Below are 22,799 nucleotides of genomic sequence, written 5' to 3' on the forward strand. Positions count from 1 at the left end.
TTCCTGTCCCCCAAAGTAACTACTATCAGAACTTTTAATCTTTTTCTTATATACTCATATAGCCTTTTCACCTAAGTGTGCATCCCTAGAAACCATAGTTTAATATTAGCCATTTAAGACATTTTAATGTATATCTTAAATCTCTTTTAATCTACAAGTCCCCCATCCAACCTTTCCTTTTCTGTAAAATTTATCTGCTGAAACTGTAGTGTCCCACAGTCTGGATATTGTTGCTTGCATATTCATGCATAGTTCAATAAGTTTCTCCGTTATTTGAAAATTTCTTGTTAGTAGTCAGTTCTGGCAAGATTATATGAGATGGTGTATCTTTCATCAGGAGGCACATAATTTCGAGTCTCTCTTCTTTTCTCTTAGTTCTTTCTCTTTTTTAACTTTTAGGTTCAGAGGTACATGTGCAGGTTAGTTATGTAGGTAAATTGCATGTCACAGGGGTCTGGTGTACAGATTATTGTATCTCCCCAGTAATAAGCATAGTACCTGATGGGTAGTTTTTTGATCCTTTCCCTCTTCCCACCTTTCACCCTCAAGTAGGTCCTAGTGTCTGTTGTTCCCTTCTTTGTGTCCACGTGTTCTCATTGTGTAGCTCCCACTTATAAGTGAGACCATAGGTAGGTGGTTTTCTGTTCCTGCATTAGTTTGCTTAGGATAATGGCCTCCAGCTCCATCTATGTTGCTGCAAAGGACATGATCTCATGAAGTTTTTTGAGAAGTTTTTCAGTATGGTTTTCACGTTTGTTGTCAAAGAAAACAAGCATGCCCTTCCACAATACATTCCGTGATGTTTCCTGCTGAGAGACATGGGATGCTAATTGGAACAAAACATGGATCTAGTGAAATATGCTAATTCCTAAATCAACACTGCGGAACAGGAAATGTGATCATTTATATAACAATTTCAGAAAGGCCTTGTAGGTTACACAATGATAAATTTGTATGAGAAGACTATTCTTATTTGACACTAAATACACCTTTGAAATTACTTTGAAATAAAGAAATTAATTTTACCTAAAAGTTGGTGTTTAGTCCATCAAATTGGTCTTTCCACAAGTTTTGTTGATCTGCTCATAAGTATTCAGACTTGAAATAGACAAGCTGAACAGAGGACAAATGAAGACTATATACTCTTCTTTCACGGTTAAATTGCCTCATGCTCAATGGAATGACACTTGACAAAAGTTCATAATTTCAAAAAATTACCTGCAGATTTTTTATGACAATGAGTCATTGTCATAAAAAAGTTCTTAACTATACTCTAAAAACAAATCCATTAAACACAAACACAGTTTTCAGTTTGTAAACTTGAATGCCAACTTTCAGGACAAAATTGCTTTTTTAAGATAACTTTTCTTTCTGACTCTAAGTAATACATGCTTACAGAACATTTGAAAAATACCAAATCGGTTGGACACGGTGGCTCACACCTGTAATCCCAGCAGTTTGGGAGGCTGAGGCGGGGAGATCACTTGAGCCCAGGAGTTCAAGACCAGCTTGGGCAACATAGTGAGACCCCATTTCTACAAGAATACAAAAAACTAGCCAGGTGTGGTGGCATGCATCTGTAGTCCCAGCTACTCAGGTGGCTGAGGTAGGAGGATTGCTTGAGCCCAGGAGGCAGAGATTGCAGTGAGCTGAGATCACACCACTGCACTCCAGCACGGTGACAGAGCAAAACCCTATCTCAAAAAAGAAACAAAACAAAAAGAAGGAGAAGAAACCAAAATTAAGGGGGAGGAAAAAATTCCTCAACTTTTGATGTAGTTACTACCTTTTTCTGTGATAGGTAAAATCATACTGGTACAATTTTGAATCCAGTTTCTTTAGTATTTTAAGGTAAATATTTCCACACACAATTACACAGTGAGGCAGAGACAGTATGGTTCAATGTGAGAATTTGGACTCTGTTATCATAGGGTCTGAGTTTGGATCCAGGACCATCATCTAATAGTTGTGTTATCTTTGACTCTGAACCAGTTTTTTAATTTCTAAAATAAGGGTAATTCTCCTAAGATTATTGTGAGCATTAAATGAGATAACTGGTGTCAAAACTGCATAGGAGAGCAATTACCTTAACTTCCCTCCAATTCAAAATCATTCACTGTTTCCAACTTCCAAGTGATGATTTGAGGGTATATTCCACACTTTTAAGCCCACCAAATCACCTTAATTTAAGCAATTTCCTTCATTTGACCATTTCTCCTCTTAAGAGAGTGTTACAACATAAATTCTCCTTTTACAATTACATCTTGGCTTTTTCCTTCCTCTCAATCCTCCTGTTCTCAAAAAGGTTTTCCTCCTTTATTTCTTCTACTTCATTTCTTCTTCAGAATATTAAACTCCTCTTTTTTTACCACTTGACTTTTTAAGAGTAATTTGTTTTGTAGCTCTACTTCCTCTTCATACATTTGCTCAACCTACTGCAGTTTTGCTTCCGCTCTACAGCTATACTAAAACTGCTGTATTCAACAATAACTTCCGAAATGTCAAATCCAAGAATTAATCCAATTTTATCCACATTTATTACTGATCATTTCCTCCTTAAAACTCTATTATCTTCTTTGACATTATACCCTGGTGGTTCTCCTATATCCCTGATCATACCTGGTCAGTAGAGTTTGTTGGATCCTTTTCCTAGCTTTTAAGTAATTGTGACCCACAAGATATTGGATGTTAAATAAGTAAAAGTAATGCTCATAGCTCTTATTGTAGGACAAAATTTAATGGCATTTTATGAAGTGTCATAGTATTTAACAGAGGTTGAGTTCTTTTTCAATTCCATCTCTAAACAGAATTGATGTTTCTCACCAAAAAGAGGTTTGAATCTCTCCCTCCCCTAAACACACATACATCTTAGTAATACATACAGTAAATGGAGCCACAAACCCAAGCTAGGCAGAAAAACCTGATCCCTGAGAGAACAGTGGTTTTTAACATTCTCAAGGTCACAGGCCCCTTTGAGAATCACATGAAAGATACAGATCCTTTCACTCCCCAAAATATTTGTATATGAGCTCATACAAGTAGATTTGTAAATAAATTTGAATTAGAATCTCAGTGATAGAATGCAAACAGATTGCTCAAGTGACAAAGGGAGGAGGAGAAGGCTCCTACACCCAGTAATCTATAGCCACAGCCAGAATTTTTGCTAACATTAAAGGAGAGCAAGACTGTCCACTGAAAATCCGTTGATCAGCTCTGTACTTTTAATAAGTTCATAAACAAACACTAAGCCCTAGTTAAAACAAAAAAAGGCTCTTGAAGCAAGACATTAATTTCCAAGGATCAAAAAGTCTACATGGGACAAACAGAAGATTCCATAATGAATCAAATCTATTTCCATATCCATATGATCTTCAGTACTTTAGTGAAGAGGACCTAAAGACAAAGATAACCCACTATGTATCTTTTATAATTCAAATGGTGCAGTGTAAACAGCTCTCATTACACTGTAACTTGTTTTTTTTTTCCTCAAATCCTGTCATCTTTTAGTTTAAGAAGTCCTTTAAATACTGCTTAATATGAATAATTGGATTGGCTAGAGAGATCAGATTTTATTATTCAAAACTGGGCAAAATTGGGCATAATACCTTGGATCACCATTTCAAAAAAACCTTTTTTTCTGGATAGAAAGAAAATGATATCATTTAAGAGAGAAAAATGGTAACTTTTAACCTGTTTACCTGTCTTTCAAAATGCTTACATTGATCAGACCAGCCTGGATAACAACAGTACAAAGAGAGCTGGTGCATGCACTTGACCGCCATTAATTACCAGGTTTACCATTCTTTATGACTTTGTATTTCAATATTTAACAGTTCAGAGTACATGAGGATATGTGTGCATACCATACTTAAGAATCATTTTATGCCACCATCCAACACCATACTTAAGAATCATTTTACGCCATCAGAAAGACATTTTTTAAAAAAGATTCTCAGATTGGAAGACTAACTGAAGTAGTCAAATATGTCAACAATAAATACAGTATAACAAGAACATTCCTAAGCTTGTCAATGGCTTGGGTCAAATTTAACATCATAATTCAAAAGCACCCAAAGAACATATCCTAACAGTGAATTAGTAGTACCCCTTCATATTAAATGAACTGCACTATGTTTTAATTGTAAATATTGATATATTAGGCATTTTGAAACTTAAATAAGGAAGTAGAGTTACATCCTTGAAACATTGTATAAGGAATTTTGTAAGATACATTACCTTATCACTCACAGTTGCTCTGATACCAACTCTTATTAAAATCATTTTTTTCCATCTGTGGTTGTCCCATCCCATAATATTTAATAATATTAAGATAGTTTTTTAAGAAAAGGTAAAATCATGACTCATTCAAATATAAAACCAAACCCGTGTTCAAGATTTTATTTAACTCAAAATGGAACCAGGCAGAGAAGATAAAGAAAATCCCAGAATTAGACACCTTAGAGCAGGAATATTGAAATAAATGTGCAAAAGGAGGCAAAACTTCCACTGAACCTCTGAGAGAATTCGCATGTCTTGACAAAAATTATTTAGCATTGATGTCACTTACCTAGTTTACATAACTGAAAAATAGCTTTTTTAGAATTAGTTATTTCAAGGGGTGTTAAGATAGAATCTAAACTATGTAGTTTTCCATTGAAGCACACACTTCTCCCCATAATAATATAATGCACAGCACCTGTCAGGGATATTAACCATACATACCCACTCAAATGCTCCCTTTCCCACCAAGCTTATTAAAATAATAGTTTGTGGCCACAATTTCTTCCCTTCTCATTTATCCAATACACAGCAATCTTGTTTCAAAACTCCTATGCTGCTACAGCTGTCCACAGTCTCATCATACGCATTCTTTGATATTGCAATTTTCTTGAATATGGAAGATGAGCTGAACATGCATTAAGCTCAGGAAACTCTAAAGAAAATCAGATAATGTAGACAGAAGTCTAATTTCTAGGCTGGCTGCAGATACCTTGTTCAAGAAGCGCCGGCAGGATCTTCTTTTGTACAGCTATGTTAGCTTTAATTTTGCACAGCTCTAGACATCAGAACTCATTTCTAAACACTTCTATGCAGCTCAAGAATAAAAGTAGCAGAAATGCAAGAGAGAAAAGCTAATTCCCACTTGGTGACAGAGCACTTAAGTCTCAGTGAGCAAACAAGGAGGAGTCAGCCTTGGTCACTTCCCCCTCAAGCGGTCAGAGAGCGGAAACACAAAGCCAGACCAGTGTCACTCCAGGGATTGCGGGAACCTAGACAACGCACTATCCTGGGCTCAGCGTCTACCCACCCCTCACCCGAGGTGCTCTCGGTTCCGTAGAATGTCCAGTCCACAGGAACGGCAACACGGACTTGTCTTTGGGACTACAACCAGCAAGAGCTCCCGCCTGCCCCATTTCACCTGCACCCTAGGGCGCCCGCCTCCTTGGCTACAGCACCGTTCCTAGTGCCCGCCGACTGCCCACCCTTTCACTTCTCGTAGAGACGGCGTCCCCGACAACGCCTCGGGAAAGACCCTAACCAACAGGCGAGGAAGTGGCGCCAGGCTCGTTCTTCCAGAGAAGTGACAGAACTAACCCTCAGCCTGCAATCCTGACCAGGGCCGAGTCCCGGGCGCCTCGGACCGCGCCCCCGGCCCTCTCCGCCCCGCCTTCCCTCCCGGCCTCAGTCCCTCCTCTCACAGCACTCTGGTGGTCCCATCCGGGCGGCGGGCGGCACGGATCAGGCTCCTGGTAGAAGGCGGCCGAGCGACATCTCCGGCGACCCTCAGCAGGAGCGCGCCGGGTAGGGCGAGTCAAAGTCCCAGGAGACTGGAGTGACCAGCTGCAAATGCTCTGGGCTGCGAAACACCGGCTTCCGCTCCTGGCCAGAGCTCACCAATCAGCGCCCGGCTTTCTCCGTCATTTCCTCCTAGAAGGCAAAGGGAACCTCTGGCGGAAGAGGCTTCCGGAACGGACCCGGAAGGGGCAGGTCTTGTGGGCGGGTCCAATCGGCTGGGAGCCTCGTGGAGGCTGAGGTGAGTCCTGGAGGTGCGCGGTTGGGGCGGAGAGCATTATCTGCGGCTCCGATTTTGCAGCTTCTGGGTGAGGCGTTCGTGATGTCAGCAGCAGCCGAGACGGGCGTGTTAAAGGCCGGTTGCTAGGGCTGGGGGAACTCAGGTGACTACGGGCGTCCCCACAGCAGTACTTGGAAGCCCCTCAGCTACTCGGCGCGGTTGCGGGTGCTGAGCAGAGCTGCCTGACTGTGCGTGTGCACGGGCTTGCCTGAGGATGATATGACCGTGTGTTCGGTGTGTGGAACCCTCCGTCACCCTCCCCTGACCGAAGACTCGTTTAGGAATGTGTGGCAGGTCTGTTGCCACGGTCCAGGCCTTCAGTGCATCTTGGAAACATCGTTTTGGGGGCTGTAGGTTAGGAAGCGGAGATCATGGGGTCTCGGAAGAAGGTTTGGTCGTGAACTGTCAGAAAGGAGGCGAAAGCTGTGCACGTGGAACAAAGTGAACAGTGCAAGTTGTATGGGAGGTAGTTTAAATATCGAGGCGATGAAAAAAGGCTGCTAGAATTGAGCTTACTCGAAAGGAAGTGGGCCTCAGAAGATAATATTAGTTAAAAGAAGTAGAGGAGAACATGCATGTTATTCTAAGTAAAACGAATAATATGAAGAACACAAGGTCGCGGGACGAGGAAGGAAACTAGCCAGCTTGACAGGAAGGTTTATTCGAGAAATACGGAGGTTAGATAGGATGAGTTTTTGGAAACTGGCAAACGATTTAGCCTTTTCAAGGCTTTAGGATAGGGAAAGCTCATTTGAAAAGATTAGTCGGTAGTATTATGACGTTTAAATGAAAAGAGTGAAAAACATGGAGGCGGAGGTGCTAGGTGGAAAATCAGTGCAGTAATCCAGTGATAAAGAGCTGGAACTGAAAGTGCTGGAGAGAAAGGGATCCTGTTTCAGAGTAACAGTCAGGTGGAATTGATTAAAGAGAAAGAGGCAAAGAGAAGCAGTTTAGCATAGTGGTTAAAGCAGAAATTTTGGAGTTAGACTGGCTGGATTGGGATCTGGCTTTGGCAATTAGCTGCTAAATGACTTTGAGTTAGCAATTTGCCATCTCTGGGTCTGAGTTCCTTGTCTGTAAAATAGAGATAGGAAGAGTGACTTCCCTTGTGGTGTTATTGTGGAGAATTTGTTTATTTATTTTTAGAGACAGAGTCTCACTGTCACCCAGGCTGGAGTGCAGTGGCGTGATCATAGCTCACTGCAACCTCGAACTTCTGGACTCAAGTGATCTTTCTGCCTCAGCCTCCCCGAGTGCGTCACCATGCCTGGTTAATTTTTTAAAAAATGTTTTGTAGAGATAGGGTCTTGCTATGTTGTCTATGTTGGTCTGAAACTCTTGACTCCTAGGCCTTGGCCTCCCAAAGTGCTGGCATTACAGGCATGAGCCACCACACCAGGTCCTTATGGATAATTTTTTTATGCTCATATTTACAATGTGCTAGAGGCTTTTCTAAGTGCTTTGCATATGTTAGCTCGGTTTCATTAATTGCTGTAATTAAACAATTGCATAATGTTATCAGTTACTATAGCGTAAGCACTCTAAATCTTGGCTGCTATAATAATATTTTTTTATTAATGATTCAAAGGTTATTAAATGGTTTTGAGCCTGAAGAGCTGGGAAAATTGTGTCTTAGTGTCAGAAAAAAAGAGAGGGGTACCAGAAGTAAGGTAGGCTTGGTTATAGACATGTTAAATGTGAAACTATAAGGTATTCAAGTGGAGATGTTCAGTAAATGTTGGAAACTCTATAATTAGTATTCATGTAGGTGGACAGGACTGGAAATAGACAGATGGGAGTCCCTGGACCTAGGCATGCTATATGAATTCTCCAAGGAAAACACTGTAGAAGGAGGTGGTAGATGGCCAAAGACAGACAAACATAAGGAACAACTACAGAGTCTGGAGGAATAAGAGGAATTGGGAAAGAATTAATCAAATGGCCTAGGCTAAGAGCATTATCACCATGTTAATATTATCTTTCCTTGATTTTAAATTGGCTTTATGTTGGTTCCTGTGAGAGAAGCAATGAGGCCAGTAAGTGATTATTACCAGAAAATGTTATCAGAGTTGAGATTGAATTTTTTTTTTGTTAGACTAAAACAGCATTTGATAATTAGAAAGACCCTGTAGAGTTAAGCCAACCAACCAAAGAAACAAAAAACAATAGCAAAAAGAAACAGCTCCCCATAAAAGACTGTAACTTCTTTATTTTTGTGTGTTTTAAGTTGCATGGGTGTTTTTTGGGGATACTTTTTACTCTTCCATGTAAAGAACAGATGGGACTGATTTGTTATCTCCTTCATTCACCTCTTGTCCCTTTTATAAATAACCAGTGGATTATGGATTTTCAGTGAATTTAATAAAAGTGCAGAAATTATGGCATCTTTCCAAAAATAGTGTGCCAAGTTGCTCAACCATTTTCTATGCCAAGGGTAAGTGGCTGCTCTGATTTTGAAATGAAGGACAGACTTTCATGTACTAGTAGTTCTCAAAGTGTGGTCCAAGAACTGCAATAGCAGCATCACTTGGAAACTTGTTAGAAATGAAAAATTCTAGGCTCTACCTCAGACTTATGAAATCAGAAACAGGTGCTGGGAGAAGAGATGAGATGGTGTTTTCTAGCAATGTTTTCATAAGCCCTCCAGGTGATTTGGATGTATACTAGAGTTAGAGAACCACTGTACAAGAAGGTAAGTACCATGAGGTTAGGGATTTTGCCTTATTAATAGTGTATTTCCAGTGTCTAGAATGGTGCCTGTCTGATTGGTAGGTTTTCAATAGATATTCACTGAAAAATATGTTCAGTCTCAGACTGCCAATCTCTGTGTAAAAGCTTTGATGCTGGTTTAATGGGCAGAAGTAAATCAGTTTAGCTGCATTGAGCCTATAATGTCAGATATGCATGAGGTGGGCATGACAACGTGACTAATTTGGAACTTGAGGAATGAGGGATTATATTGAGTCAACACTGAATAAAAAATGATGTCCAGGTATTTTAGGTCAATGATTCATTTAGAGTAAATAAAGATTAAGAAGTCACAAGTTACATGCTTTTAATGACATGATCAACAGTTGGTGTTGTTCTGGCGCAATGGCTCACACCTGTAATCCCAGCACTTTGGGAGGCCGTGGCGGATGGATCACTTGAGGTCAGGCATTCGAGACGAGCCTGGCCAATATGGTGAAACCCCATCTCTACTAAAAAAAAAAAAAAAAAAAAAAAAAAAAATTAGCCGGGTATGGTGGCACATGCCTGTAGTCCCAGCTACTCGGGAGGCTGAGGCAGGAGAATCGCTTGAACCTAGGAGGTGGAGTCAGCTGTGAGCCAGGATCCCACCACTGCACTCCAGCCTGGGCAACCGAGTGAGACTCTGTCTCAAAAACAAAAAACAGTTGGTGTTTACTAACCTAGTAGAACCAAGGCACCCAAGGAGCTGAGTTTTCTTTGTTTATATGCACAGATTGCTTCACCTGTGGTATCAGACATCAGAACATGGGGCTCACCAAGCAGTACCTACGCTATGTTGCTAGTGCGGTCTTTGGCGTTATCGGCAGCCAAAAAGGTAATATTGTCTTTGTGACACTTCGTGGTGAGAAAGGACGTTATGTGGCAGTACCAGCTTGTGAACACGTTTTCATCTGGGACTTAAGGAAAGGAGAGAAGGTGAGCCTAAAATGACCAGTTTGATACTGATTTATTGGTATTTGAGGATGGAGAGGTAGTAGAAGTGGGGGGGCTCTGATTTATTTATCATGAGTTTTTTGTGTGTCTGTGCCCTTAGAAGAGAAATCTTTTTCCTTTAGGTCTAGCTAGCCAAGCATCAAGTTCCTTTGTGTTCTTCGCCACTAAATTCTGAAAACCACAATGAAATAGGAGCTTATTTCTTAGATGTCTATTTGTTGGAATATTTACAGGTCATTATTTGTAGTAATTATTTATTCCTGATGTATTTTTTCTCTACCAATTCTATTTTTCAAGCTCGACTTATGCTTATAGCTGGTTATAAAATATTAGGCATGTAAAAGGAAGGTTAGTCTATTTTGGCAGAATCTTTTTCTAATATGGATAATGCCCAAGTGTTGTTAAAGTAGAGTTTGATACTTTGTGTGACTGAATTCCCTAAGCCTACCACTTTTGCCAAACCAAATATAGGCATTTTGATATTGTCCATTCATTTTGTGATTCCCAAGAGGTTACTACTTTGATTCTTGTTGCCACCAAGAGTCCTTTGTGGTTAAAACCACTGCAGTATTCTGTTGCCACACAGATTGTTTTCTTATAAAATGGGTCTCAGTTAAAGGAATTTATAAACCTTTATTGAAAATCACGTAGTGTTGTTCTAGGGTTAAGAATTAGATTAAAGGGATTCAATTTATTTTATTGCCTAGGGAGTTTTTATATGTATTACAACAACGTAGGGCTTCGGAGAAAATAATTAAGCCTTTTCTTAAATATTTCATTGCCTAGTACAAATACTAATTTCTATATTAAAAAACTTGAAATGGATTGTGGAGTTTCATTTTTATTCATAAGAGTAATTTGGAATTATTGGTGCTCTTAATTTTACTGTGCCTGAGTATTCCTATGCTTTTCCCTTGAGTTCATGCTTAACTCTTCTACATTGTTTTTAATTTTTATGATTTCAGATTCTTATCCTTCAGGGGCTTAAACAAGAAGTTACTTGCTTATGCCCCTCCCCAGATGGGCTACACTTAGCTGTTGGGTATGAGGATGGGTCGATCCGAATCTTCAGTCTCCTGAGTGGTGAAGGAAATGTGACCTTCAATGGTCACAAAGCAGCTATCACTACCTTGAAGTATGATCAGCTAGGAGGCAGACTGGCATCTGGGTCCAAGGTGAGCCTTTGAATCAGCCCAGGCTTTGATCTATTAAAGGAATGTAAGGCTTATGCTGAAGCAAGTTGTTGACAAAAATTGTCAGGTAAAACAATGGGCTGTCAATATACAAAGTAGTATAATGATAGAGTGAAGAGGATGGGTGTGAATTGGGTGGTTCATTTTGTTTCCTTTTGTTCATTTTGTCATATTCTCTGATAAAAGCCTCTTAAGTGTAGGAATAAGATGAAGAGAGCCATGATAACTCTTATTGTGGAAGTGCTACGCAAAACAGTAAAATAAGGAAAGAAAACAAAGACTGGAAAAGAAGAGACAAAATAATACTTATTTGCCATTGACTTCTGTAAAGTCAGTAGAATTTCCTGTATCTCAAAGGTCATGAGTTAGAAAATATAAAAGATTCCATTCACAACAGATTAAGTAACAGACATAAAAATACCATGAAACTTTACTGAAGAATGGAATAGAAGACTTTTATAGAGATATAATCCATGTTCTTGAATGGGAAGACAAGGTATTGAAAAGATGGTAGTGTTTTCTAATTGATTTATATAGCTAAAGCTATGTTTAGACATATGTTTATATAGATACAGATATATTTAAATAGATATCTTAAAGGTTTTAGTTGTTACTTAGAACTTGACCTAATATGGAAAAGCAAAGGAATTGGAAACACTAAAATTTGGGAAGAAAAGAATAATAAAACAGGGGTTTTAGATATTAAAATGTCATATAAACCCACAATTTAAGAAGTATCATATTGATACTTCAATGCAAGTATCAATGCAAAATAGATTATTGCAACCAAATGGAAATCTCAGAAACACATCCATGATTACATTCCTAATTAGTATATTTTAAAGACGACATTTTAATAAGTGGAAAAATGATGGATTATTTATAAAACAGTCCTTAGACAATTGGCTATTTGGGGGAAATTTTTAAATTAAAGCTTTACCTCACGCTATATACCAAAATGAAACAAAGATTAAAGACTTAACTATTAAAAAATAGCATTTTAAAGTAAACTAGAAAATATGTAAGTAAATATCCGATAGCAAGGTAGAAAAGGACTTTATTAGCAAAGAAATAAATTTAAAAAGGAAACTGTTGGTAGATTGGAATACTTGAAACATTTGTACATTAAAAACAAGTCAGAGGACACTGAAAAAGTTAAAATATTTAATATTTTCAATATAAAAAGAAAGGATTAGTATCATTCATCTATTAATAACTTACAGTCAAATAAGAGATGACACCCTAAGAATGATAGACAAAAGAAAGACTTGAATTGGCAATTCAAAAGAGATACTTTATGGCCAATAATCACCATAAAACATGTAAAATATTTCTCATTTGTATTCATAAATGTAAATTAAAATAAATATTAAGACTGAACATTTTTTACTTATGATATTCGTAGTAGTTTTTGAGAAAACTAATAATAGAGTTAAATGAATGGGGAACAGGCCTTGTCATACATATCCCTGCTGGTTCTATAGATTTACCCAACCTGGAGATCATTTTGATAGTATGAATCCAAAACTTTAAAAATAAACATATCGTATAACCCAAGAGCTTTTCATTTTAGTTTTTTCTAATCAGAGATACATACAAAAATTTGTATATAAGAATGTTCACTTCTGCATATTTATAACAGCAGAAGGTTGGAAACTACCTAAATGTCTGAAACAGAAAAATTTTTAAATAAGTTGTGCTATTACTTTAGAATTGATTATTATGTGAGCATTAAAAATGTGAACACTCTGGAATAACATGGAAGAAATGGAAATAATATTAAACGAATAAAGAAAAGGTTGTAAAATGATATGAATGGCATGATTTTAGTCTTCTAATAGGAAAATAACCTGGATTATACATAAAGACTAGAGCAATAACAATATCTGGGGATTATTTCTGGTTGGTGAGAATAAGGCTGGTGTTTATTCCCCTGTACTTTCCCCATGCTTTCCAAATTTTCTGTAAGGACTGTGTATTGCCTTTTTAATAATTAAGTCTCATTGTTTGTCAAGTTGGGCCATATATGGTAAAGAAAATTATTTTTCATCTGTATTATTTGATCCCTTTAGGACACAGATATTATTGTATGGGATGTGATCAATGAAAGTGGTCTGTACCGTCTAAAGGGGCACAAGGATGCCATCACACAAGCATTGTTTCTACGAGAAAAGAACCTGCTAGTTACTAGGTAAAGAAATAATGGTTTAATTTCCAGTTTTTTTCTAGGAAGAGAGAATTTGCTTTATTCCTTACTCATTTCTCTCATGAGCAGTGTGCTCATGCTTATGCATTAGTTTTCTCTCCTGTTCTCCTGCATTCCTTCTTTCCATTTCTTCTAAGTAGTATCGTAGAGCTATCCAAAGCTATATTATTTTTAAAATCATTTTTCTAATTTGTCATTCTTTTTTCTTGATATCAGTTTTTCTATGTTTCTTAGCCTTTTGAAACTCATTATAGAATGAGCTTTGTCTACCTTCTAGATCTCTAGAAAGCCAGGAATCAGAATATGGAGCAGAGGGAAGATGTGAATACCAGGTGTTAAATTCGGCTTGCCTTTTGAGGAGAGATGTACTGTACTTCATAGGCCTTCTGAACACCTATTAGGATGAACCATTTGAAATTTTTATTTGTGTACATAAAAAATCATCAAATATCAACAATTTTATATTGTTCAACCTAATATAATAATGAATATTCCTAAAGAATGGCCACCTAGGAAAAGCTGGGATACCAAGGTTTGCCAGGCATTAATTAGAGGAACCATAGTAATGACTCAGAAAAAGCTGTGAGCACCAAATGCTTTACCAATGGTGGATTTGTTTCTGTGGGATAGGATACAGGTAAATTAGTGTCTTGTTCAGATAACACAGGTTCTGTAAGAGAATGATTCTATAGTTCTAATAGAAAAAATATATATTACAGCTTAGGGAATATAAAGGAAAAGAAATAACACTGTAAGGTGGGGTTATATGGGACAGACTTTGTAAATCAGGTTTTTGAGCGGTGTTTTTTTCCAGTTTGCTCATGAAGGAGGATTATATTAGATTTATGTAGTGAGGAGGTAGGGAAGAGGTGTTTGAGCAGGAGTAGTAGAGGCCATTGGCTGCGAGAGGTTATATTTAGGGGGTTAAGAACAAATAAATGGGAAATTTTGAAAATGCTGCCAAAGAGCCTGATTTTGATTCTACAGGGAACATTGAGCTAGTGCAAATATTAAAAATCAACGTTATCTGACAGTTGCACATTGGATGGGATGAGAGAACAGCAATGGACAAAGACACCAAATGAGAAGCTGTTAAAATAATCCAGGTAGTAGGACTTAAGTTCAGGTTAGTGTACAGAAATGGACTAGAGGAGTTAATACTTAGAAACTTCACAGAGGAGGCATTTTCAGGACAAGAGACTAACTGGACAGGAAGACAAGGGAGTGGGAGCGGTCTAAGATGTTTCCATGGTAGACTGTCTGAGGGGAATGCCAATGCTGTGATGATGGAAATGATAGGAGGAAGGCATGATGGATCAAATTCTGTATTCTTTGGTACTCTGCATCTAAAGTCATTCTTGTGCTTATAGGTGGAACATTTTATTTTCTGCACAGGAATAACTACAAGGAAAGTTAGGATTCTTTGCTTTTCAAAAGTAAGATCAGAGAGAATTGGAGCTTTAGACATTATTGAAGCATATGTTCCTTTTAAAGCAACAGTGAGTTTTGGATCCCCCTATTCGTTGAATGAGTTTTCCTAAACAGGCTATATATTTTTTTCCTGTTTCTTCTTTTAGTGGGAAAGATACCATGGTGAAATGGTGGGACCTTGATACTCAGCACTGCTTTAAAACAATGGTTGGCCACCGGACTGAGGTAAGTGTAGGGTCATGGGCCCAGGGAAATAATGGGAAGGCAAAAGGGAAAAGGTGGTGGTCTTCTCTTCCCCTTTCATGGCTCTTTGTTTTTACTGCACACAGTAATTATCATATGCCATCTTGAGGGACAGTGAGGCTGGTATGATGGAAGCAATGCCAGCCATTGGAGCAGATACTGCTGCTCTGACATGTAAAAATTGGCCTTGCGTGGTTTTTAATTCCTGAGTTTCATCATTTCTAAATAATAAGTGTCCACTTTTATGAATGTAGGGAAGTTTAATGATATTGTATGTGCAGCACCTAGCTTATTGACAGGTAAGCAGCACGTGGTAGCTGTTAAAATAGTTACTTGAACACAGATCTATTCAGTTGAGTTCAGGGACTGTTTTTTATGCATCTTTGCATCCTCAGTGCTTTATTCATATCAGGCATTCAGGAAGATAATACCTAGAATTAATGACAAGAAGATTAAATTCTTTGTTGATTTGCAACAATATTATTTTCATTATTTAATTCCCGGATACTTGAAGCTGAAAGTTATGCAATGGACATTAGTGGGGCACCTTTTATTTGCTAGACACTGCTAAAAGCAAAGAAATAGAAAACTTAAAATCATCATTTGAGTGGATTCTAGTTAAGATTTGTGCTGAACAGCCATTATCTTAATTTGATTATACGAGGTTAGAGACAAACTGCTAGTATCACAAAAGTAACAATTTCACCGCAGGCCATTTTTTTCTCTGTAAAAGTGAGACTTCTCTAAGTGCATTTTGAAAGGGTTGTCGATATGCCTTTTCTTTGCCTTTAAATTGTTAAAGACATTTCACTACGGTGTAACAGACTTTTGGAATGTCATATTATGCTACCTGGAATCTCTTGAAAATCGTATTACTCAAATCTTTTTATATTCTATAGGTATGGGGGTTGGTTCTGTTGTCAGAAGAAAAGCGACTCATCACTGGGGCCTCAGACAGTGAACTGAGGGTATGGGACATAGCTTATCTGCAAGAGGTAATTACTTCTTAAAATCATGGGCAATATGTTTAGAAGTTTCATAAGCACCTTGGATTTAGAATCAGATGTAATTATTCAGTACTTCACATCATATTAGAAGGAATTCTATCACACCAATAACCTGCAACACCTAAAAAAGCTTTTCTTCCTTATATGCTCATTATCCTTATTTATTTGAGCTCAGGTTAGCTTTAGGCTTACAGCTTCTGGTAATACTAATGTTTTAGTTTGTGGCACTCTTAATCAGATATTCTTGGACCTTTGGGTGTCCATGGATGGCCTTCAGAATATCTGTGAACCTTTCCCCTCAAACATATGTAGAATTTTATGTTTATAAATATGTATATTCTGAAAAGATTTATAACTTTTTCTTAGACATTCAAAGAATTTACGTAGAAGAAAAGCTTGCAGACCTTAGGTTTAGCTGAATTTCGGTGTGTGCTGGGTCCAGCAGCCATTTCGATGGGAGTTACATTAGTAGGCTAGGGGTTATCTTTTCTTTATTTAAGGAGAAAATGTATCTACCTGTCTTGCGATGCTTTTGCAATTCCTAATGCCAGTTTGAATTTTTTGTTCTATAATATGGTCAACCTTTCACCTAAATACAGAAAATTTTGAAGTTAGTGAAGAGTGGGGTCATTATTTTTTCACCATTGTCACTAAACAGTAGTCCTTATGCTATAGAAAGTTTTTGGAGATAGTATAATAAGTAATATTTTGTTTGTATATTATGTAGTCAGTTTTTAATAAGTTCTGATACCTGCCTTGCTACTGAAGAGGTTTGATAAGGGGGATCACTGATTAGAAGCTATTATTGGCCATAAGAAAGATTTCTAAGTCTTCAGGATTAAGAGTTACCTCCTGGGCCAGGCACAGTGGTTCATGCCTATAATCCCAGTACTTTGGGAGGCTGAGACAGGAAGATCACTTGAGTCCACACACACGTTTGAGGCCAGCCTGGGCAATATGGCAAGAACCTGTCTCTACAAAAAATTTAAAAATTAGTCAAGCACTGTGGTGTGTGCCTGTGGTTTCAGCTATTTGGGAGGCTGAGGTGGGAGGATGGCTTGAGCCCAGGAGATCAAGGCTGCAGTGAGATGTGATCATGTCATTGCACTCCAGCCTGGGCGACAGAGTAAGACTCTGTCTCCGACGACAACAACAACAACAACAACAACAACAACAACATGCCTCCTGGAACATACTATTTCAGCTTTTATTTTCTCATTTTTATAAAACAGATTGAAGACCCGGAAGAACCAGACCCCAAGAAAATCAAAGGATCTTCTCCTGGAATACAAGATACTCTTGAGGCAGAGGATGGTGCCTTTGAGACGGATGAAGCCCCTGAGGATGTAATTCATTTTCATTTCTTAAGTTTAATTGTGTTGAATAATGGGAAAGTAAGAATTGCAGATTTTTAGGGAATCATCACTTTAGGGAATATTTTTGTCACTTGCACTTATTAGAATTATGTTTTTTTCAGAAGTTCAGCAGAACTTACATCTAACCTTCATCTGCTCTTGCTTCTTCTGTAGCGAATCCTTTCATGCAGAAAAGCTGGTTCCATAATGCGGGAAGGAAGAGACAGAGTTGTAAACCTTGGAGTCGACAAGACAGGCAGGATCCTTGCTTGCCATGTGAGTACCATACTTAGGAGAAAATAACAAGGACTAGGCTGTTCCTTCCAAACACTCATTCTTTCATATTCAATGTAAAGATGACTTTTTCTTGACTCATGTTAATAATTCATTATATGGTACTGTGTGGACCTATAATCTCTAGCTTTATTAGCATAACAACAAAAATATTAATAATTACTATTAGGTTGGTGGAAAAGTAATTGTGGTTTTTGCCATTTAAAAAGTAATAATTGCAATTACTTTTGCACCAGTATTATTATTAGCAACCATTTATTAAATGCTTGCTCTTCTAAGCAATTTAAGAGCATTTAACTTCTTGTTTAGCCTTCAGAGCAATGCTACAAGTAGGAAATGGTATCCTCATTTTACAAATGAGAGAGCAAACCCAGAGAGATTAAGTTGTCCAAGGTAATACAACTACTAAGGGAAGAAAAATAAATATTGTTGTTTACTTTTAATTGAGAATTAGGTAAATTACAAATTACCTCTCCTTGACTCACATTAACCTTTTGCCTTTCTAGGGAACTGATTCTGTGCTAGAATTGTTTTGTATCCTTTCCAAAAAGGAAATTCAGAAGAAAATGGATAAGAAGATGAAGAAAGCTAGAAAGAAAGCAAAGTATGTTTTCTTAATACTTATATTAATAATGAAGTATCCTGGGTAGGCCCCATGTTACTGAAAAAAAACTGGCTTCTTTCATATTTACTGTCTTATCAATTACCATTAAAAGTTAAAGAACTTGTGAGGTATCGATAACCCAAATTTGTCAAGTCTCAGAGAGACAGAAAATCATCTGATTTGGCAAATCTTTTGATACCTATTCTGGTTTATTTAACATGGTTGGATTGTTAAGTGCAGGTTAATGAGTTTTCTAAAAAGTCCTGAAATTAGAAAAATAACCGGAGACATTTCAGTGGAATAGTTGGAATTACAAGGACCTTGTTACAAGAAATTTTATGGGCTATTGCATTCAGAATCCATTTCTTAAGGGTACCTATTAAGTGAAATAATACTTTATGACATTGTAGTGTACAAAGCATTTCCACTTATACTACATTGTTTAATTATCATGGTAATCCTGTGTGGTTAAGTGACTTTTCCAGAATAACACAGTTTGTTGGTCAAGGGGCCAGATTTTGAACTCAAGTAAGAGCAAAGCTGCTTCTAGAAAAATAAGAGCATGATATACTTTTCTTCTTCCCTCTAGATTACATTCTTGCAAAGGAGAGGAGGAAGATCCTGAGGTTAATGTTGAAATGAGTCTGCAAGATGAAATCCAGCGGGTGACTAATATAAAAACTTCTGCCAAAATCAAGTGAGTAAAAATAAATTATCTGAAGTTATAGAAATAGTAAGCTACCAAGTATTATTGGCTTTTTCATGCTATTTGTAAGCTGTCTGTATGAATTATATATTTGGAGACGGTGGTCATGAGACATCTATGTCACACTCTGCTCCTGTTGTCCTAATCATGGGCCCACTTTTTGTCTTGTATTTGGATTATTATAGTACCCTTTTTAGCTAGTCATTTACTGTCTTTTCCTGCAGCTAATTTAAGAAAAAGAAAAGTGTGTCCCACGTTCAGAAAGGATATAAGGTCACTTATAAAGAATACATACACAAAACCAAAGTATGTATCAGAACCAGGATCTGAGCCTAGTTTTTTTTTTTTTTTTTTTTTTTTTTACTTAAAAGCCTACTCAGCTACTACTCAATACTCGGAGCACTCTTTTAATTTTTTTTGAGATGGAGTCTTGCTCTGTTGCCCAGGCTGGAGTGCAGTGGCATGATCTCGGCTCAGTGCAACCTCCATCTCTCAGGTTCAAGCGATTCTCCTGCCTCACCCTCTGCAGTAACTGGGATTACAGACTTATGCCACCACACTCAGCTAATTTTTGTATTTTTAATGGAGATGGTGTTTCGCCATGTTGGCCAGGCTGGTCTCAAACTCCTGACCTCAAGTGATCCACCCGCCTCGGCCTCCCAACATGCTGGGATTACAGGCGTGAGCCACTGCACCCAGCCTCAGGGCACTCTTAGTTGAAAAATTGTTTATAGTTATTCAAACTTTATATAGATAGAGGACATTGTAAAGCCTTTTCCTGGAAAAAGTAAACCTTGTGAGCTAAGATGGTAGCTAGAACATTTATGATTATTTTCTTATACAGGTCCTTTGACTTGATTCATTCACCTCAAGGAGAGTTAAAGGCTGTCTTCCTGCTGCAGAACAACCTGGTGGAATTGTATTCACTGAATCCATCCTTGCCTACTCCTCAGCCTGTCAGGACAAGCAGAATCACTATTGGGGGTCATCGCAGTGATGTGCGGACTTTGTCATTCAGCTCAGACAATATTGCTGTTCTTTCAGCTGCAGCTGATTCCGTTAAAATATGGAACAGGTTCGTGAAATGATGTTTTATATAGCTGTAGTTAGTAGTATTTCTTTTAATTCTTTTTGGTACTCTTAAGGGTTAGTTATTAACTCCTTAAGGCCCTAAATACAATTATCTTTAGTGCATTTGGGCCATTAGCCTGTGGAGCTTAGAGAAGAAAAAGTTGCCTTTTAAAATGTGGTGCAAAAAAAAAAAAAAGGCAAGCTTATTCCATGTTTAGAACTTGTAACTGTACTTGGCTAGAGAAAAACACACAACCATACTACCTACTCTTTAAACTTAATAAAAAGCAGGCTGTTATTGCTGCCCAGTAATTGTACCCTAATTTCTCACCCTTCTTTTACTTTCCCAGATGACTGTTTTATACCTTGCTTCTGTTGTCAAATCAAATACCTCCAAAACCTTGAAGCTAATGATCATATCTCCCACCTTAAAGGAAATAATAACCCTCTCTCACCCCTGCATTGCTCTCCAGTTACTACCCCATTCTCTGATTCGTTTTCTCCATTCTGTCTTCATCTGTCTCCCATCAAGCTTTTGTCCCCACTGTTTCACCAAAACAGTCATTGTCATCAGTGATCTTATTTCCAAATCCATTGAGCTAAAAGCTTTATTTTATGCTTTGTCCTTGGATTGATGACTTTCTGTCTTTGACACACTCTTTGACTTTCATTATTTCCCCTTCCCTTGCTGTCTGTTTATTCTCAGTCCTCGCTCCATCTTTCTTATCTTTATGACGTCTAAGTGTTAGAGTGCTTTAGGGCAGAGTCTTTGGACCTTTTGTGTATCTAAACTCACTTTATGTAATTTCCTGTCATGTAGCTTTCTCTGTATGATGACACATAAATTTATATCCAGCTTTAACCTCCTCCCTAAACATCAAATTCATATATACAAATACTTTGTGTCACCACCTGGATGTCTAATTAAGCATTTCAAACTTTTATGTGTCCCAAACCAAACTTACGATGTTCATGTCTCCAAAAATCTTCCCACCTGCTATTCCTTCAGACTTCCCTATCTTAATAAATGATTACTTGCTACCAGTTGTAGTCTAAACCTTGTAACCATTCTTGATTTTCTTTTATTTATTTATTTATTTTGAGACAGAGGCTCGCTCTGTCGCCCAGGCTGGAGTGCATTGATGTGATCTCGCCTCACTGCAACCTCCACCTCCTGGGTTCAAGTGGTTTTCCTGTGTCAGCCTCCCGAGTAGCTGGGATTACAGTCGTGTGCCACCACGCCTGGCTAATTTTTGTATTTTTAGTATAGACAGAGTTTTACCATGTTGGCCTCAAACTCCTGACCTCAAGTGATCCACCCATCTCGGTCTCCCAAAGTGCTGGGATTACAGGCATGAGCCACCGCACCCAGCCCATTGTTGATTTTCGTATCCCATATTCATCCAATCTATTAGCAAATCCTATCAGCTCTACCTTCAAAACTGATCCCAAATCCAGCCTCATCTTACCACCTGCACTGCCACTACCCCATTCAAACCACTGTCATCTCTCATCTGGGTTATTGTAAAGCCCCCTGACTGGTGTCCCTGCTTTCTTGCTTGCCCCTCTATAGTCTGTTCTCAACACAGTAGCCAGTGTAATCTTTTTATAGTGGAAGTTAGATCACTTCCAATAGTTCCATCTCACTCTACCTACCTTACACACCTTATCTCTTACTACTCCCCTTTTCTGCTCCACTAGAGCCACACTGGTCTTCTTGCTATTCCTTCAACAGAACAAGAATGTGCCTTTCTTATGGCTGTTGTGCTCCCTGTTCTTTCTGCCTGAATCCATCTTCCCCATTTATCCATAAGCTTTTTCTGTGTCTTATCAGATGACAGTCCTATCATTCTTACCCTACTCCTTGCACTCTTCATCCTCTTCTCCCAGCATTATGTTTCTCTATAGCACCTAACACCTGATATACCAAATATTTAGATATTTATTATTCCCAAAGAATGTTAACCTTTATGAGATTAGGAACCTCTGCTGTTTCATCCACTGTTGTATCTCCAGCACCTAGAACAGTACCTGGTAATGTAGTGGGCATTCAGTAAATGTTTGTTAAGTGGACATTTGATATATATTTGATTAATTAATGAATGTTTGTGGTCCTATAAAAAATGTAGGGATATGTAATGATGTACTAATTTGACTTGTAATCCTTCAGACTCACTCACTTCTTGGTAATGGCAGATTGGGCTCCGTGGAGCCCAGCAGACACTTTTCTACTCTGCTTTTGTGTGATTTCTGTTCCTTAGGATTTGGAGGCCTTATAAAGTAAACAAAGTTTGGTGCTTTTTAGTATTTTCTCCCATGACTATAATTGTGTGTGAGTCAAGGGTTTTTAAGACTTTTATCTTCTTTTATGTTGATCTGTCTGAGTAAGTGCATTGAAACCTACACACTGACCTCTAAAATGGGTATGCAGATTCTCTTAACATGAGTTCTTTATTTTTTCTTTCTCATAGGTCTACACTGCAGTGTATTCGCACAATGACCTGTGAATATGCACTTTGCTCATTCTTTGTACCTGGTGATAGACAGGTAGTCATAGGAACAAAGGTAAATGGAGACTTTTTCTGGGATATCTGGATCTTTTCTACTCAAAATTCATAAAGTTAAGAAATCTGGTTCTTTTTAGCATATTGGAAATGGACTGGAGCTAAGTAATCTGGGAGGATGTTAGTTTATTACATATTTTGTTTACTGAAGTTTTACTTTATTTTTTAAAAATTATGAAGAAGAAAATTAAAATCATGACCCTGAGATAACTACCATTAACATTTTGGTGATCATCCTTTCATGTGTCTTTTTATGGGCACATATGTAATTGTGTTTTAATTAATGATAAAATATATTAAGGGTAATAATTAAATATATTAAGTACCTAATATCATGCTTGGCAGACAGAAGCATTCAGTAAAGACAA

At 37.9% G+C, this 22,799-nt stretch overlaps 2 protein-coding genes across 6 annotated transcripts in view; one reads left to right on the forward strand and one right to left on the reverse strand.

Moving 5' to 3' along the window:
- GDAP2 (ganglioside induced differentiation associated protein 2) overlaps nt 1–5,930 on the reverse strand; it is a 92,936-nt gene extending 87,006 nt beyond the window's left edge. The window contains exon 1 of the mRNA XM_003806292.7: nt 5,700–5,930. The gene's annotated coding sequence lies outside the window, so the exon portion shown is untranslated. The remainder of the gene's footprint in view (nt 1–5,699) is intronic.
- The window catches only part of WDR3 (WD repeat domain 3), a 30,747-nt gene continuing 13,854 nt past the window's right edge, over nt 5,907–22,799 (forward strand). The window contains exons 1-12 of one of the 5 annotated variants that reach the window (XM_003806291.5): nt 5,907–6,034; nt 9,537–9,739; nt 10,723–10,932; nt 13,023–13,141; nt 14,734–14,812; nt 15,730–15,825; nt 17,070–17,183; nt 17,367–17,468; nt 17,993–18,090; nt 18,680–18,787; nt 19,641–19,871; nt 22,339–22,432. In XM_003806291.5, the coding sequence (XP_003806339.1) occupies nt 9,569–9,739; nt 10,723–10,932; nt 13,023–13,141; nt 14,734–14,812; nt 15,730–15,825; nt 17,070–17,183; nt 17,367–17,468; nt 17,993–18,090; nt 18,680–18,787; nt 19,641–19,871; nt 22,339–22,432 (1,422 nt within the window). In that variant the 5' untranslated portion in view covers nt 5,907–6,034; nt 9,537–9,568. Of the gene's footprint in view, nt 6,368–9,536; nt 9,740–10,722; nt 10,933–13,022; nt 13,142–14,733; nt 14,813–15,729; nt 15,826–17,069; nt 17,184–17,366; nt 17,469–17,992; nt 18,091–18,679; nt 18,788–19,640; nt 19,872–22,338; nt 22,433–22,799 lie in introns of all 5 variants that reach the window. The other 4 variants (XM_008952029.6, XM_008952031.5, XM_008952033.4 and 1 more) reach the window with 4 other exon arrangements.

The sequence above is a fragment of the Pan paniscus genome, chromosome 1, assembly GCF_029289425.2.
Source record: "Pan paniscus chromosome 1, NHGRI_mPanPan1-v2.0_pri, whole genome shotgun sequence".
Lineage (NCBI taxonomy): Eukaryota > Metazoa > Chordata > Mammalia > Primates > Hominidae > Pan > Pan paniscus.